The 18,208-nt window shown below is 34.7% G+C and overlaps 1 protein-coding gene across 2 annotated transcripts in view; it reads left to right on the top strand.

The window, feature by feature from the left end:
- The window catches only part of Scn2a (sodium voltage-gated channel alpha subunit 2), a 124,008-nt gene extending 106,631 nt beyond the window's left edge, over positions 1-17,377 (top strand). For both annotated transcript variants that reach the window (XM_070021800.1, XM_070021810.1), the window contains exons 21-27: positions 2,822-2,944; positions 4,353-4,634; positions 6,309-6,362; positions 8,051-8,188; positions 8,539-8,643; positions 10,948-11,218; positions 13,664-17,377. In XM_070021800.1, the coding sequence (XP_069877901.1) occupies positions 2,822-2,944; positions 4,353-4,634; positions 6,309-6,362; positions 8,051-8,188; positions 8,539-8,643; positions 10,948-11,218; positions 13,664-14,859 (2,169 nt within the window). In that variant the 3' untranslated portion in view covers positions 14,860-17,377. The remainder of the gene's footprint in view (positions 1-2,821; positions 2,945-4,352; positions 4,635-6,308; positions 6,363-8,050; positions 8,189-8,538; positions 8,644-10,947; positions 11,219-13,663) is intronic.
- The last annotated feature ends 831 nt before the right edge of the window (positions 17,378-18,208 follow it).

Here is an 18,208-nt window from a genome sequence, read left to right as displayed (position 1 = left end):
TTAATTTGGAGACAAATTATTGCTAAATGTAATATATAAGGGATGCATGCAAAATTATATTTCAAGTGTTTTCAAAATAAGCCATTTAATTCCACAAATGTTTGGAAATTGTAACAGAAAAATGTGTAAAATCTATAACCATTCTTTACTTATATTATGAGATTGTACATGATATTATTTATTCTCACTATTATATATGTAGCTATGCCAGCTTGGCAGATTGATAATGATATCTAATGTATCCATGCATCTATAAAACCATTAAGTGAGCACTACTTGAATAAGAAGTTGTTAAGGGAAGTTTAATTTTCCTGCAACTTGCACTCATAATACCTAGTATACTCTAATATCTACTGTTTCAGATTTTTAAATATATTATGATTATATGTCAAACTTTGCTTTATATCAAGTAACAGTACTTCTCTTTATATCAAGTATGTGTATTGCTCACCTATTCTGCTCTAGGAGATACAAGTGTGAGTAAGCCATTTTTCTGATTTTACAGGAGCTTATAGAGAATAATAAGGAGAGACAGGTGTTCAGGACACACTGGCACTGGTCATAGACAGGTTACTGTGTGAGTAAAGCCTCCACGGGGCAGTAAAGCGTGAGTCTGTCAGCAGATCCAGATGCGGGAGGGACACTGATGTGTTGATACAAGAAATAAGAAGTGGTACTAGAGGGGAAGCGTAAGGAGTGTCAGAGGGAAAGAGGAAATACTTTTAGGGAAATGATAATGTGCAAAAGATAAGTTAGAAAAGCGTGTGAAGAGCTCTGGACACCATCCAGAGAAATTTGCAAACACAACTTGACAAGAAATATACTCATTGCCTTACTCATGTAACTATAACCCCTCTGTACAGCATCTTTACAATAAAAAAGAAAAATAAGCAAATTAAAAGTAATGCCATTGAAGAATTACTTATAAAGAAAAGCTAAGACTAGCCTGAACTTTTAGGAAGGAAAGTTTATAAGAATGATGGAAATGAAAGGGGATTACTATATGACCATATAAAATTATGTTATTCGGAATGAACCCCAAGACTTGGAAATGTTTTATATTTTGTGTTTTTTAAAAAAATTTGTGGGTTTTTTTGTGTAAAGTTATTTTTTCTTTCATTTGTTTCCTTTGGTTTATACCCTTTTGTCACTATTTTTATTTTGATATCCTGTGTCTTATATACACACTTATCTGACTTGGGGAAGCAAAGGGGAGACAAAGGACAAAGGGGGAACCAATGCAACAGCGACACTCACAAGACAATACGTTGGAAATGAACTGTACAACTTGGGGAGCAGTGAGCCGGGGGAGGGAAAGTGGGAGAAAAACAAGGGAGGGGGTAACAATGTGTGACAAGAAATATATCATTACTTATGCAACCGTAACCCCTCTATATATCACCTTTACAATAAAGTGAAATAAAATAAAATAAATAAAAGGAAAAGACCAGTTCCAATACTTTTGCAGTGTCAGGGAAGAAGGATAGGAAAGGGGAAGGGAGAGAAGGGAAGAAGAAGGGAAGGGAAAGGAGGGAAGGGGAGCAGAAAGAAAGAGATGGGAGAAGAGAGGAGGAAAAAGGAGGAACAAAAGGAGTTAGGGGAAGGGAGAGAAAGGGAATGGAATGCATTTTCTTTTCGAATCTAGCTACATGGGTTACATAAAATGGCATATTTTATCATTTCATTTACTCATGTGACGAGTCTGTTTATTTTTATATGTTTAACTTTTACTTTTCATCCTTTAATGTGTATCTTTTTGATATTGTCTTCAGAGAAGGTAAAATACTGTCAATGCCCTTGTCTTACTTGCAAAAAATTTTCACAGTCATGCTCTTCAAGTATTCATGAAGAGACTACAAAACTTAAGACTTTAAAATGTGGAAAACCTAAATAAAGCACTTATAATAAATAAATGTATAGGGTAACAATGATCAATAGAAAATGCACTCATCACCTTATTCATGTAATTGTAACCCTCTGTACAGTATCTTTACAATAAAAATATTTAATAAAAAAAGATAAATATATAATTTTTTCTAAACTTTCAGAACACATGTGCAAAATTAATTTAAATAAACCAAGTTTTTAAACCATTTTCTATGTACCTCACTTATTAAATTTTTTTAAATATTTACAAATAGCATACCTTTAAAGCTATATTACTCATTTATCTCTGTTAATATGCATTTGCAATTCTTGAGTACATTAGAAAAAAGTGCCTTTTCTTAGATTGTGTAATTTTAATGAATTTTTAAAATCTCTTTTTAAAGAAAATTCAGCTACCAGTGCCAACTGTGACAGTTTTTTTATCTTGCATTTTTAAGTTGAGAGATGAGAATTTTAATCAACTGAATTAGTCACCTGTATGTATAACTGAAGAAAACATCCTTATAATTTTTTACTACAATAAAATCTGTTTTTCCTCCTTTTTTTTCATTTGTAGTTGTTTGTTTTCTTTTCTTCCTTTTAATTCACAAATTTTATTTGACCTAATAATTTATGCTTCTCCAAATGTAGGTTATGAATCAACGTGATTCGCCTTACTTGGAAACATGATACACATTCTCTGGTCCTAGCTCAAGCTGATTAAATCAGACTCAGCCAGCTACTAGTCTTTTTAATAAACTCCCTAGATGATGTAGAAACTCACTGAAGTTTGAGAACTCCTGTTTTAGTGCGTAGAGCAAGGTTGAACTGAATGGACATTGTTGTTTGTAAATGAAATTGTTTTACTTTTCCTGTATAGATTTCGCATCTGCAGCTTAACTGCAAATGAGATGATAGCCATGTGATTTATTTGGTATGATTTGTGTGTGCACAGGTTTCATTGGTCAGCTTAACTGCAAATGCCTTGGGCTACTCAGAACTTGGTGCCATCAAATCGCTCAGGACACTAAGAGCTTTGAGACCACTGAGAGCTTTATCCCGGTTTGAAGGAATGAGGGTAAGATCAAAGGTTTAAGCATTTACTGGATTTATAGTTGTGAATAGCCAGATGCTTTGTACCTTAGAAATGACAGATCCGTGGAGAACTTGTTACACCCATATACACAAAACCAATCACCAATCAAGATAATACTTATCAGACATCTGTAATCGTATCTGTTATCACATATCTATATATTCATATGCACAGATAATGCCTGTTTCTAATTAACTGGATTTTACACAATGGAAAATATCTAGTATGTGTGTAGACTGTGGATGTAAATCAAGAGTGATATTTTTCATGTATAAACGGACAGGAAATCATAATTTCTGTGACTCAAAACTACCAAATTATGACTCATCGTTCTTCGCTGTTAAATGAAACACATTTTGAGACTTTTGAACTATGAATCTACCCTTTTAACTTTCAAATACAGATGGTGATGACTAAAAAGTAGGTCAGCTGTAGAAATCCAATACTCACTTAGAAAAGTGTCAGAAAGAAACAGAAAAGAATGTGTATTGACATTTGCCTTCCACTGGGGCATAAAACATGAGCCCGCATGCCCTCACCACCTAGAAAATGACCATGCCCTGTCTCTGTGGTTTAAGCAGTTCAAAAAGATCTTTCAGAAAAAATTTGTGAGATTTGAAAATAGTGACTTAAAGAAAAAGAACTATATGCTTTTTTAAGAGTTTAGTAAGTTTGGTTTTTTAAAAATTTTTGACTATATGCTCTATTGTTGTATATTTGATTATATGTAGTACATGCCTCACAATTATGATACAGTAAAATACATTTAAATATTTTTAAAGAGGAAATAGTGACTTAGACTTCATCTGAATATGGCAAATACCACCAGAGATGAATGAGGTGCAAGTAGGTGTGTTTATATGTAATCATCTATGTATGGTTACTTACTTGTTAAATTCTTTTTATCTTACAAATTTCTAGTCACTGTTTTTGTAGAATTTTTTCTACAAAAATTAAATGAACAAAAGGGTGCCAAACTTTTAATATGAAAATAACTGCCATATTTTCTCTGTTGAATTTAGCAGCCAAATGGTTCTATTTTATACCCATGTCACTGTCACATCTTAATTAGTTCAATTGTCTTAATCATCTATTATATGTTAAATTAGTTCAATCCCTTGATCTAAAAAATATGTTAAGTTTATATGTAGCAATGTTTATACTGTCGAAAGCATCCTATAAAACTCATTTTTATCTCCTGAATTATCATTTCAATATTTTTACTTTGAGCTACAAAACATTTCCACACAAAATTCAAAATCAAGAAATACAGATATATTTTCTATAACATGGCCACCACTCTGTTAATAAAATGTAAGTACAAATAAGTATCTCTCGTTGGTTTTTCAGTTACTTTCCCTCCCCCCTTCCCCTGCCCGTTCTGTGCCAGGTGGTTGTAAACGCTCTTTTGGGAGCCATTCCATCCATAATGAATGTCCTTCTGGTCTGCCTGATCTTTTGGCTAATATTCAGTATCATGGGAGTGAATCTCTTTGCTGGCAAGTTTTATCATTGCATTAATTATACCACTGGAGAGATGTTTGATGTAAGTGTGGTCAACAACTACAGTGAATGTAAAGCACTCATAGACAGCAATCAAACTGCCAGGTGGAAAAACGTGAAAGTCAACTTTGATAACGTTGGACTTGGATATCTTTCTCTGCTTCAAGTAGTAAGTAACCATTTCATTACTCTCTGTTATTATAATTAAAATGAGTCCCAAGTTCTTCTTTCTCATAATAAATTAACACCTCTTGCTCCTTAGCATGAATATTATCAAAAAAGAAGAATGGCAAAGAATGTTGGTAAGACTGGGAAAAAAGAACATTGCACGGTGTTGATGAAGATGTAAATTAATGTAGCCATCGGGAGAAAGGTTAATCTCTATAACAAATAGAAAAAATATCACATGATCTCACATGTGAAATCATATCACTGAGACAAAGACCTGAAGTGTATAAGAGGAAAGATGTTGATCAAAAGACACATTTTAGTTAGAAGGAAAAATAAATTGTAGAGCTCTATGGTACATTATGGTAACTGTAATTAATAATTAGCAGTTGATTTTCAGCTTAGTTGAAAATCAAATTTTAGAGCAAATTTTAAGTGTTTTCAATACAAAAATATGTGTGAGGTAGTGTATATGTTAATTATCATTACTTAGCCACTTCATAGTGCATATATATTTCAAAATATACTGCATATCATAACTATAAAAAACCAATTAAAACATATGAATATAACTTTTAGAATATATTGTAGATGCAATAATTTACACAAAAAAATGATAAAATAGGGGCTGGGAAGGTGGCTTAGTGGTAGAGCACTTGCCTTGCATGCATGAGGCCCTGGGTTTGATCCCTCAGCACCACATAAGCAGAAGAAAAAAAAAGCTGGAAGTGGCACTGGGGCTCAAGTGGTAGAGCGTTAGCCTTGAGCTGAAGAGCAGAGGGACAGTGCCCAAGCCCAGAGTTCAGGCCCCACGACCAACATAAATAAATAAATAAATGATCAAATAATGAGGCATACAGTAGAACTTATGTTTGTATTCTATTTGTGAAATTTATCTTATATATACTTCTAGAATTACATGAGGGGCAAATGTTACTGATGCTGCTTTTATGATAGAATTTTTTTTTTTTTTTTTTTTTTTTTTTTTTTTTTTTTTTTTTGTCGGTCGTGGGGCTTGAACTCTGGGCCTGGGCGCTGTCCCTCAGCTCTTCAGCTCAAGGCGAGCGCTCTACCACTTGAGCTACAGCGCCACTTCCGGTTTTCTGGTGGTTTATTGGAGATAGGAGTCTCACAGTCTCTCCTGCCCGGGCTGGCTTTGAACCGCGATCCTCAGATCTCAGCCTCCTGAGTAGCTAGGATTACAGGCGTGAGCCACCGGCGCCCGGCTAGAATTTTAATTGTAGATATTAAACATGCATTTAAAGATTTTATTGACTGTATCATAATCTTAGCTTTTGGGCTGAGATTAAGTGAAGGTGTCACAGGAAAATATAAAGTTAAAATATTTTCATTTTAACTTTGGGCTATTATATGTTGCCCAAAAGTTAAATATCAAGTTTGAACTATTTTACATGTGTATTTGACTGAATCCTAATTATAGTGAAACTTGCCTTCTTCACTGACATAATTTGAAGATTTCAATATGATGTTTTATGCATGTATGAACTGTGCAATGGTTAGATCTGAATATGTTTTTCCACAAATCTTCATTCTTTCTTTGTAGTGAAAACATCCAGAATGTTTTATTCTAGAGATTTTTCTACATTTTTACTCTGATAATCTATTTTTTGAAATTATTGTATGGGAATACATTAAATAATATGGTTTTTTACAGGCCACTTTTAAGGGATGGATGGATATTATGTATGCAGCTGTTGACTCTCGAAATGTAAGTCTTTCTTTGTAGGGAAATATTTAATTTGATCAAGTAAGTATTTCCACAGTATTATGATTAAATGATATTGTCCATAAAATTAAATTGCAGATCAGTTTATATTTAAAAAATATTTGCTCTATTATTTCTTTAAAAGTTTTATTAAAATATTACCTACACAATGAGGGCTTTTTTTACTTTTTTAGTTTTAAGCATAAAAATTTGTCACTTTAATCTGTATTAACTGTATTTTCAAAATCAGAAGTTGGTTTTTTCAGCTTTGATAATTCTGATCATTTGTATATACTAAGCCTCCAGGCAATTTTCTTCATCTGTAATACATTCACTTTAGCTTTAGATCTTCTTTTTGATAGGAATTATATGACAAGCAGCAGGGGGGAATTCCAGAAGCAAAACAAACAAATGAATCAATAATATTTCTCTCTGGGAAGTGGATAGAAAGCAGAAATTTTCATTATCTACCTTAAACACATCAGTATTCATGAAACTGTTTCTCTAATTTCATTTAATTCCTCACTACTTATAAGGAAGGAAATTACCTTTTAGAAAAAGTGATTGGTTTCTGGTTTACCAGAGAATGGCAATTAAGTTCTAAATAATACTTCTATATAGTACCAGCAGCAACTTTCTGGATGAAAATTCCCTGTTTATTTTTCATTTCATAAAATCACAGAGACAGACACCCAGAGGCAGACACACAAAATGGAGACCAAGAACATTAAAAATACTGCAAGCCAGGCGCTGGTGGCTCACGCCTGTAATCGTAGCTACTCAGGAGGCTGAGATCTGAGGATCGCGGTTCAAAGCCAGCCGGGGCAAGAAAGACCATGAGACTCCTATCTCCAATAAACCACCAGAAAACCGGAAGTGGTGCTGTAGCTCAAGTGGTAGAGCACTCGCCTTGAGCTGAAGAGCTGAGGGACAGCGCCCAGGCCCAGAGTTCAAGCCCCACGACCGACAAAAAAAATAAAATAAAATAAAATAAATAAAATAAAATAAAAATACTGCACCTGTACCAAGAATCCTATTTACTGCTTTTCCTTAGCAATAATAATAATTTATCATTAATTGCTACTTGCTAGGGCTTGGGGTTTCTTAGGTTATCTCATGAATCCTAACTAACAATGTTACATGTATGATACTAATAGCATTTACCATTGAAGCAAAGAGGCTTGACACAGTTTAAATAGTGAAGAGTTTTTGACATCTGACAAAAATAGTAAGTCATCACCACTTTCTACAATAGCTTGCTACTTTGTCAATTCATTCATTCAAGTTTCTTTTTTTTTACTGACTTAATCAACAACTTCCCTTTAGCTTCTTATACATTAGCTAAAAAAAAAAAACAAACAAACCTTGAAGATTCTATTACAACAGATAAAATCCACTTGTCCCCTAAAATTATCAAAAGTTACTGGCTCTACTTGCATTAGTCATCAAGGACAGCTAATCTGAACCAAAATGAGACAAAACTTACACACCTACCAGAATGACTGTCTCAAGTCAATGAATATTCTTCCAGAATTCTTTAGCTAGCATTTGAGGTGTAAAGGCTCATAAATCCTATTCAGTGTTTGGTTCCTTTGCTCTTCAGTGATTAAGACATGTTTAGAGAATTGAAAACTCACTGCTGTACATTATCAAGCAATAAATCTAATGATTATTTTTCTCTGATTTTATAGGTAGAATTACAACCCAAATATGAAGACAATTTGTACATGTATCTTTATTTTGTCATCTTTATTATTTTTGGTTCATTCTTTACTTTGAATCTTTTTATTGGTGTCATCATAGATAACTTCAACCAACAAAAAAAGAAGATAAGTATACTAAAACTTCATCTTTGCTCTGAAATGTGAGCTAAATATCTGTTTGCCTTATGCTCCAAAATACATTTGCATAGCAAATAATATAAAATTTTAAAAATACTTTGAGATCTAATACCTGTAAGATTCTTAGGAAATTTGTAATTGAGTTAGATATTTTTATATGTTCCTGTGCAAATATGGCTGTTATAGTGTACTTTGTATATTGAACATATGCAGCTTCAATAATATAGATCTCAACAACATAAGAATAGAATGGAAGCCAAATTACACATGATTATTAAATGCATTTTATAGCTTGCAAAGAACATGATTTTAACTATTTTTTGCTTTTGTTTCTTTACTTTGGAGGTCAAGACATTTTTATGACAGAAGAACAGAAGAAATACTATAATGCAATGAAAAAACTGGGTTCAAAAAAACCACAAAAACCCATTCCTCGGCCTGCTGTAAGAATAATATACATTTTTTCATCAGTGAGAGCTCTGCTATCACTTTCACAGCCAAAACTGTACAGTAAAATTATTGTGATTTTCGCAACGTGATGGTTTTACTTAATATTGTGACTAGTAGAAATATCTGAAATATTTGTTATGATATTTGTGGTTATCAAGTCTAAATTATTTAATACGATGCAGTTTATATGTTATCACACAAGATGTTTCTAAATGGATGTTTTAGTTTTAAATGCTAATAGTTTCACACAGAATTGATAACACTGAAATTTTTTTTTTCTTTAGTTGCCATTGTTGCTGTTTTTTTTTTTTAAATAAGTTTTTATTGTGAAAATACTGTACAAGGGGTTACAGTTACATGAGCAAGGTAATGAGTACATTTCTTATCAAGCATTGTTGCCTCCTCCTTTGTTTTTCCCCTAAACACTGAAATTTTTATAGAGAACAATCTGAATACATTTACACCACATGGAATGTAAATATACCACATGGAAATAGTGGATGCTTATAGACTACTTTAAGGATTGATTGACCTAATTAGTAAATCTCTCAGAGACCTGTTTTCTCTCCAACTCTGCAAATTGAAAGAAACACTAATGCAACATATTTGCAGTTTTCTCTTTTGTTTAAAGACAATGGCCAAAGTTCTTATTTTCTCTACTACCCTGACCTTAAGTGGGACAATATCATGCTAAAGAAAAGCGAGCTAATTATGTTTATAATCTTAAGCAGCTACAAGGAGCTACAAGTTGGTGATCAGGTCTGAGATCAGACCCGGCTTACAAGTGAGAATTTCAGTTTGCAAAAGAAGGCATAAGGCAAATTACTCCTTAAAAATAAAATTCAGAGCGGGGCACCAGTGGCTTATGCCTGTAATCCTAGCTACTCAGGAGCCTGAGATCTGAGCATCCTGGTTCAAAGTCGGCCGGGGCAGGAAAGTCCATGACACTCTTATCTCCAATTAACCACCAGAAAGCCCGAAGCTGTGCTTTGGCTCAGTTGAAGAGCTGAGGTACAGCGTCCAGGCCCAGAGTTCAAGACCCACAACCGACAGAGTTCAAGACCCACGACCGACAAGATAGATAGATAGATAGATAGATAGATAGATAGATAGATAGATAGATAGATAGATAGATAGATAGATAGATAGATAGATAGATAGATAGATAAAATTCAGGTTGAGTGCTGGTAGCTCACACATAGCTATTTAGGAAGCTGAGATCTGAGGATTGTGGTTTGAAGCCATCCCAAGCAGAGAAGTCTGTGGGATTCTTATCTCCAATTAATTATCAGAAAGCTGAAAATGGAGTTGTGGCTCAAAGTGGCCTTGAACAAAAATGGTTGGGGACAGTGCCCAAGCCACAAATTCAAGCCCTGAGACTGACACAAAAACTAAAATAAATTGATTAGGAAAAAAATCTGTGATCTGTAATTTATGAAATGATTATTCTAAAATAGATCTACCTCATGTAATCTCCACATAGATTTACCTACATGAAAGTCAAGCATACATCCATGAATTGTCAAAACTAACAAATGAACTTGGATAAACAATGAAATAAAATACAGAATTTGATCCATATTTATTTGTTTTCCTACTAATATTCTTTGCCTTAAACTACCACTTTGAAATGCCTGTCATAAGCTTTATAACAGATTTAAGATGTTGTGGTTTTGATGAGAGAATGTGAAATCAGAAACAAAATAAAGAGGAAATATTTTGATTAAGTCTTAAAAAGGTAATATCAATACCCATTCCTGAGTACAGGAAATAAAAAAAATATAGTTACAAATATTTACTGACCATACACTATGCACTTTCCATTCATAAATATCTCTTTCATAATCATAGTAATGAATATGTTCATTTACATACATAATCACAGACATGTAAGCTTTCATTGCCTTGTAGATGAAAATGTTTCTGTCTCTTGTTACATTTCTTTTCAAAAGCAGACATTGTGTTCAAAAATCCAAATCAGATTTTTTTTGTCATCAAAGTGCATTGTTTATGGATAGGACATGAAATGAGATATTGAAAGAAGGAATATAGGATATAAGTTCTTATGGAACTGATAGCATAATAAATGATTCTGAATCTGCAGTTTATAATGTCTGTATCATGTGCAATATACATCAATACATTTGAAAAGAGTTGGATAAAACAGCACACAAAATTATCTGGCATGGATAAAACAATCATGAAATGTTTTTAAAGAGTACATTTTCACATTGCTATGTTCAAATTATGTACATTGATGCTTTTTAAATGGGAAGTCTGTGTTATTTTTTTTCCAGAACAAATTCCAAGGAATGGTCTTTGATTTTGTAACCAAACAAGTCTTTGATATCAGCATCATGATCCTCATCTGCCTCAACATGGTCACCATGATGGTGGAGACAGATGACCAGAGTCAAGAAATGACCAACATCCTATACTGGATTAACCTGGTATTCATTGTTCTGTTCACTGGAGAGTGTGTGTTGAAACTCATATCCCTGCGGTATTATTACTTCACCATTGGATGGAATATTTTTGATTTTGTGGTGGTCATTCTCTCCATTGTAGGTAAGAAAAGGAGCTTTTACTTAATTCAAGGAATTTGATAGTGAAAATCAGTGTTTTAAAAGTTTAGAGAAGTTTTCATGAATCTTTCTCATTCATCCTCAAATTTCAAGTAAAAGTCTAATGTCTGTTCTTTGGATTTTCATTTTTCTAATTCCAACTCGGAATGTAACAGTGTTCTCAAAGTATTTTCTCAGCTTTTATTCATCTTTTCTCGCTTCAAATGACAGTAAATGCAACTTTTTCATAAATATTCTTTTTTGTTATTGGTCATGGGGCTTGAACTCAGGGCCTGGGAGCTGTCTCTGAGCTTTTTCACTCAAGGCTAGCGTTCTACCACTTTGAGCCACAGCACCACTTCCAGTTTTCTGGTAGTTAATTGCACATAAGACTTTCCTGCCTGGGCTCACTTCAAACCGTGATCCTCAGATCTCAGCCTCCTGAGCAGTAAGGATTACACATGTGAGCCACAGGCATTTGGCTATATTCTTGTGTGTAGTACTCTTGTGGTATAATACTTTTTTGATTAAACAACTTACACAAACATAAATACATATATTATTAGAAGTCAATTCAAAAACATGATTTCCCAGATAATTGGAGTAATATATATATATATATGAGACAATATAAGCTTCTTGTTATCATATTGAGTTCAGATGCTCTTATAGTTTGTAGTATTCCTTTTTAAGGGGAGATATGGTATTCACAAATCTAAAACCAATCATTGTCATAAAAAATATATGAAGCACTTGTGCTTAGAACATTAAATACTGAAAGTAAATATAAGTAGATTTAAACATCAGCTTTGGTCTTTTGTTTGTTTGTTTATTAGTAGTTCTGGGAATTGAACTCAGAGACTTTACCTCATGTGAGACCAGTGCTCTATCTCTGAACTATACTCTGAGTTTGTTGGAGGAGACAGCAAGAAAATAACATGCACATAGAGGGACAAATAATATGCCAGGAACCTTTTTAATTTTTTTGCACTTTCCAGATATGAAGGTCTGTAGCAACCTTGCATTGAGTAAATTTATTGGCACCATGTATGCAACAGCTCAGACGTTATCGTAATTTTATTTTTATCTTTAAGTCATTGTACAAAGGAGTTGCCGTTCAACAAAGTAATGTATGAATATAATGAATCTTGATCAAGGTCAGCCCTTTCATCATTCTCCCCAGTCCTCAATTTTCATAAAATTCAGTGCATATTCGCTAAAACATGATCTTTTATGTGCACTGGGAAGCTAAAAAATCCATGTGATGTGTTCTTTTTTAGTTTATCTGGCAACAAATCACAACAACTCTGAGCTGTGCTGTGTCAATAGTTACACTACCTTATCTATATTTTAACAATATGTCACTCCATTTGTCCGACGCAACAATGTGATGGGGTAGTAATAAACTAATTAGGAGATGGGGAATGTCTCACTGACATTGATAGCAGAATGGTGCTTTCAGATGCTGAGGACCTCTATGGGAGGGAAAGAGGGAAGAGGTTGATTAGTAGGGATTGAATTTTAGTGAGACAGGAGCAAGAAGTTCTAGTGTGCTATTGTACTGTAGGTTGATTGTAGACAACATGACTGTATTGAATATTTTTTAAAGTTAGAAGGAATAACTTCAATGTTTCACCACAAAGATAAGTGTTAGAAGAAATTATGGAGGAAAAATAAATGTATGTTTAATAGAAGCAAAAGGATGGCATTAAGACAAGATCCAGTATTCTGTTCCTGGTGTGTCTGTCTCCAGAGCCTATATTTTCCCCTATTCATAATTCTGCCTGCTCTTCAATAAAATAGATCACAGTTATGTCAGAAGGATTGAGAGTCATCAAGAACACCTAATGGCCGTGGGCTATTGACTCATGCCTGAAACCCTAGCTGCTCAAGGAGGCTGAAATCCGAGGATTATGGCTCTAAGCCAGCCCAGCAGGAAAGTCCCCCTAAACTCTTATCTCCAAACATTGGAAGTGGAGTTGTGGCTCAAAGTGGTAGACCGCCAGCCTTGAGCAGAAGAGCTCATGGAACAGCACCCAGGTCCTGAGTTCAAGCCCCACAACTGACAGAAAATCACATCCTTCAGCTCATAGTTCTTAGGCACATAATATGACTATGTTTTAAAAGTATCAATGCATTTCTGAACTTGGCCACTGTATTCTTTGCGACACCTTTAAACCCTTAATGATTGAATCACTTCTTGATAGAAGGTATTTGAACAAGGTAAAGTGACCTTCATTTGCATAACTGTCTTAATGATTCAACACCAACCACAGCAACTTTATTTTAATGAACAAGAATCACAGATTATTTGCATAAGTACATCTGATAAATATGTATGTGTGATTCTAATGTCCCTATTTTGTAAAATGAGATAATACTGATAATGCAAATATTTGTTCACTGGTATTATTAACACTATTTTATTTGCTTTTTTGGTTTCCCACAGGAATGTTTCTAGCTGAGTTGATAGAAAAATACTTCGTGTCCCCCACCCTGTTCCGCGTGATCCGCCTTGCCCGGATTGGCCGAATCCTTCGTCTCATCAAAGGGGCCAAGGGGATCCGCACGCTGCTCTTCGCTCTGATGATGTCCCTTCCTGCCTTGTTCAACATCGGCCTCCTGCTCTTCCTTGTCATGTTCATCTACGCCATCTTCGGGATGTCCAACTTCGCCTATGTGAAAAGGGAAGTTGGAATCGATGACATGTTCAACTTTGAGACGTTTGGCAACAGCATGATTTGCCTGTTCCAAATTACCACGTCTGCGGGCTGGGATGGGTTGCTAGCCCCGATTCTTAACAGCGGACCCCCAGACTGTGACCCTGAAAAAGATCACCCAGGAAGCTCAGTGAAGGGAGACTGCGGGAACCCCTCCGTTGGGATTTTCTTTTTTGTCAGCTACATCATCATCTCCTTCCTGGTGGTGGTGAACATGTACATCGCTGTCATCCTGGAGAACTTCAGCGTGGCCACGGAAGAAAGCGCAGAGCCCCTGAGCGAGGATGACTTTGAGATGTTCTATGAAGTTTGGGAGAAGTTTGATCCCGATGCGACCCAGTTCATAGAATTCGCGAAGCTGTCTGATTTTGCAGCTGCCCTGGATCCTCCCCTTCTCATAGCAAAACCCAACAAAGTCCAGCTCATTGCCATGGACCTGCCCATGGTGAGTGGAGACCGGATCCACTGCCTCGACATCTTGTTTGCTTTTACAAAGCGTGTTTTGGGGGAGAGTGGAGAGATGGACGCCCTTCGAATACAGATGGAAGAGCGATTCATGGCATCGAACCCCTCCAAGGTCTCTTACGAGCCCATCACAACCACTCTGAAACGCAAGCAAGAGGAGGTGTCTGCTATCGTCATCCAGAGAGCGTACAGACGCTACCTCCTGAAGCAGAAGGTTAAAAAGGTCTCGTCTATTTATAAGAAAGACAAAGGCAAAGAAGGCGAAGGGACACCTATCAAAGAAGACATCCTCGTGGATAAACTGAACGAGAACTCAACCCCGGAGAAAACTGACGTGACACCATCCACCACTTCCCCACCTTCCTATGATAGTGTGACCAAACCAGAAAAAGAGAAATATGAAAAAGACAAATCAGAAAAGGAAGACAAAGGGAAAGATATCAGGGAAAGTAAAAAGTAAAAAAAAAAAAAAAAAAAGGAAAACAGAAAAACAAAGGATATCCCATTTTGTGATCAATTGTTTACAGCCTGTGATGATGATGTATTTGTGTCAACAGGACTCCCACAGGAGGTCTATGCCAAACTGACTGTTTTTACAAATGTATACTTTAGGTCAGTGCCTATAACAAGACAGGGACCCCTGGTCAGAAACTGGAACTCAAGAAACCAGAGAAGCAGCACCAGTAGGAGGTTTCTGTTTGCGCAACCAGCTGAAGCTGCTGGAGAGCAGAGCGGAGTGGCTACTCAGAATACAGGAGCCAGTGGAAAGGCGGGGGAGGGAAGTTAAATTTTTATGTAAATTCAACACGTGACACTTAATAATAGTAAATGTCACTGCTGTGTATGTTTTGACTCCCACACCTGTCTTTGTTTTTACAGAAATCTGTGCTGTGAAGCTATCACCTTTTCTTTTAATTCACAGGTTGTTTACTCTCTTATATGTGACTATTTTTGTAAATGGGTTTATGTTTAGGGAGAGGGTGTAAAGGGAGGGAATTCTACATTTCTCTATTGTATAACTGGGTATATTTTCAATGGAGGCATGCTGCAATTCTCATTCACGTATATAAAAAGAAAAAAAATCACATAACAAACCGAAAGAGTTTACTTCTTGTTTCAGGATGTTTTTAGATTTTTGAGGTGCTTAAATAGCTTTTCATATTTTTAAAGTCTTTCATCCAGAAAAATTTTAATGTGCCTGTAAATGTTCCATAGAATCACAAACATTAAAGAGTGGTTTTATTTTTACATACACCATTATATGTAACATGTATATATATGTATATATGTATATGTGCGTGTATAGACATATACATGTATACACACATGCACACAGATACACACATTCCCATCACACAGTCATTTGAGTCCTGGCAGCATGACTATAACATTTTTGATAAGTGTCCTTTGACATAAAATTTAAAAAAATAGCTATCAGTCCTTTCTAAGAGAAGTGAATTGGCCAAAAAGTATCCCCACCTCTACTTTATAAAGTTGATTCTGCTTTTTCCTGCAGTACTGTTTAGCCATCTTCTGCTCTTGGTAAGGTTGACATAAGTATATGTCAATTAAAAAAAAAAACAAGTCTGCTTTGTAAATAGTAATTTTACCCAGTGGTGCATGTTTGAGCAAACAAAAATGATGATTTAAGCACAGTATTTATTGCATCAAATATGTACCACCTTAAATATAGTTTGCAAGCTTTCAACAGGTAATATGATGTCATTGGTTCCATTATACTTTGAAGCTGTCACTGCTGCATGTTGATCTTGCCAATGCTGCTGCTGTATCTTATTTTTTTTCCACTGTCCAGAAGTCCAATATGGGAAGCCATATGTCAGTGGTGAAGTAAAGCAAATTGTTCTATCAAAACCTCATTCTTCATGTCGTTAAGCAATAGGTTGCAGCACACAATGAAGAGTTTCTTGCTTTTATTCTTCCAATCTTCATTGAACACTCTTTGGTGAAAGCCTGACTCTACAAACACGTTGCAAGCTGCTTAGATCTGTTGAAAATATATGGTTAGAGTTTTCTAAGAAAATATAAATACTGTAAAAAAAAAAGTTCATTTTATTTTATTTTTCAGCCTTTTGTACATAAAATGAGAAATTAAAAGTATCTTCAGGTTGTCACAGTCACTATTGTGAGTTTCTGTTCCCAGCACTTTTAAATTAAAGCACTTCACAAAATAAGAAACAAGGACTAAGACGCAGTGTAGGATTCTGCTTTTGTATTAGTACTGTACACTTGCACACATTTCAAGGAGAAGCTGTTCTCTGAGTCTCTAATGTGTATTTGCTTTCAAATAGTAATGCCTTATCATTGAAAGAGGCTTAAGACAAGTTGATATTCTTGGCATTGCTTGAATCTGATGTTTTCACCTAGTCTTTTTCTTCTCAGTTATCATCAGTCAGTTCCAATGTTTGTTTACACAGATAGATATAATCTCACCAACCCATGTGACACTAGGACTGTATCACATATGGTATGAGATCCAAGCTTTTTTTTTTTTCCACAAAATCAGGTAGTGAAAGTCTATTACCAGTTACCGCAAAACATTTTGTGTTTCACAAGCAACATTCAACATAGATTCCTTATATTCAAGCTACTGACTTGTAGTGTGTTGGTGACATGCATGCAGGAAAATGCTATTACCATAAAGAACGGTAAACCACATTACAATCAAGCCAAAAGAATAAAGATTTTGCTTTGTTTTTGTATTTAATTGTTCTGTCTATGTTTCTATCTTTGAAATGCCATTTAAAGGTAAATTTCTATCATGTAAAATATATCTATCAGAAAAAAATAAATGTAAAGAATACACACTAAATATAATAATTCATCTTTAAATTTTTTCATGGAATGGAAATTAAATAAGATTGTATTGGATATTTAGTTTTAATATTGGCCAAAACCCTAGATATGGTATCTGATAGAGTAGTGGAAGGTTACAAGAATTAATAAAAAATTGACTAATATTTTATGGTGTGTGTTCTTTCTCCAAACCCACCTACATTTTAGTTTTGCTTTTACACTTTCTGATTTCACTTTCTTCCTTATGTCTATACATTTTTAATTATTTATTTACTTATTCACTTATTGTTGATAGGAGTGGGGATTGAATTCAAGACCTCATGCTCTCACTTGGCTCTTTTGCTTAAGCTGGAACTCTAGTTCTTGATCTACCCTTTTTATTGGGTAATTGGCAATAAGAGTCTCATGGAGATTTCTGCTCCTCAATTCCTAGCCTCCCAAGTAGGTAAAATTAGAGTGTGAACCAGTAGCACCAGACCTTTCCTTATATATTCTGTTCCAACCTTCCAGTATGTGCTTCTATCCCTTCCTCTGGGTTTTAGCCAGAAGTTATTCTTCTTGTTTCTTTTCTAGATACTAAATGTTTTATTTATTATACTCTATAGACAATAACTTTGGGAATACATTCATTATTATATATGCTGTTCCTCTACAAGTCCATAAACTGTATATTCATGTTTTACAATTTTCTTGGCAAAACCAATTTTCTTCACATTACATAAACACAATTCATAAATGAAGCATTTAATAATGAATTGTTTTTCAATTTAATAATGAACAATTTGAGAATTGTTTTTCAACTCTGATGACACATGAGAATTTCCTGAGAATCTTTTTTTTTTTGAAAAATGCCATTGTGTGAGTGAAGACCAAATCAATTGAATTCATATCTCTGGAGGTTAGATTGTGTGAGTGAAGACCAAATCAATTGAATTCATATCTCTGGAGGTTAGACTTAATTATTTAATTGTGTGTGTGTGTGTGTGTGTGTGTGT

This window comes from Dipodomys merriami, unplaced genomic scaffold (genome assembly GCF_024711535.1).
Source record: "Dipodomys merriami isolate MVZ:Mamm:240054 unplaced genomic scaffold, mDipMer1.0.p SCAF_1, whole genome shotgun sequence".
Lineage (NCBI taxonomy): Eukaryota > Metazoa > Chordata > Mammalia > Rodentia > Heteromyidae > Dipodomys > Dipodomys merriami.
Note: the sequence above shows the minus strand (reverse complement) of the source record. Positions and strands in the feature narration are given on the sequence as shown.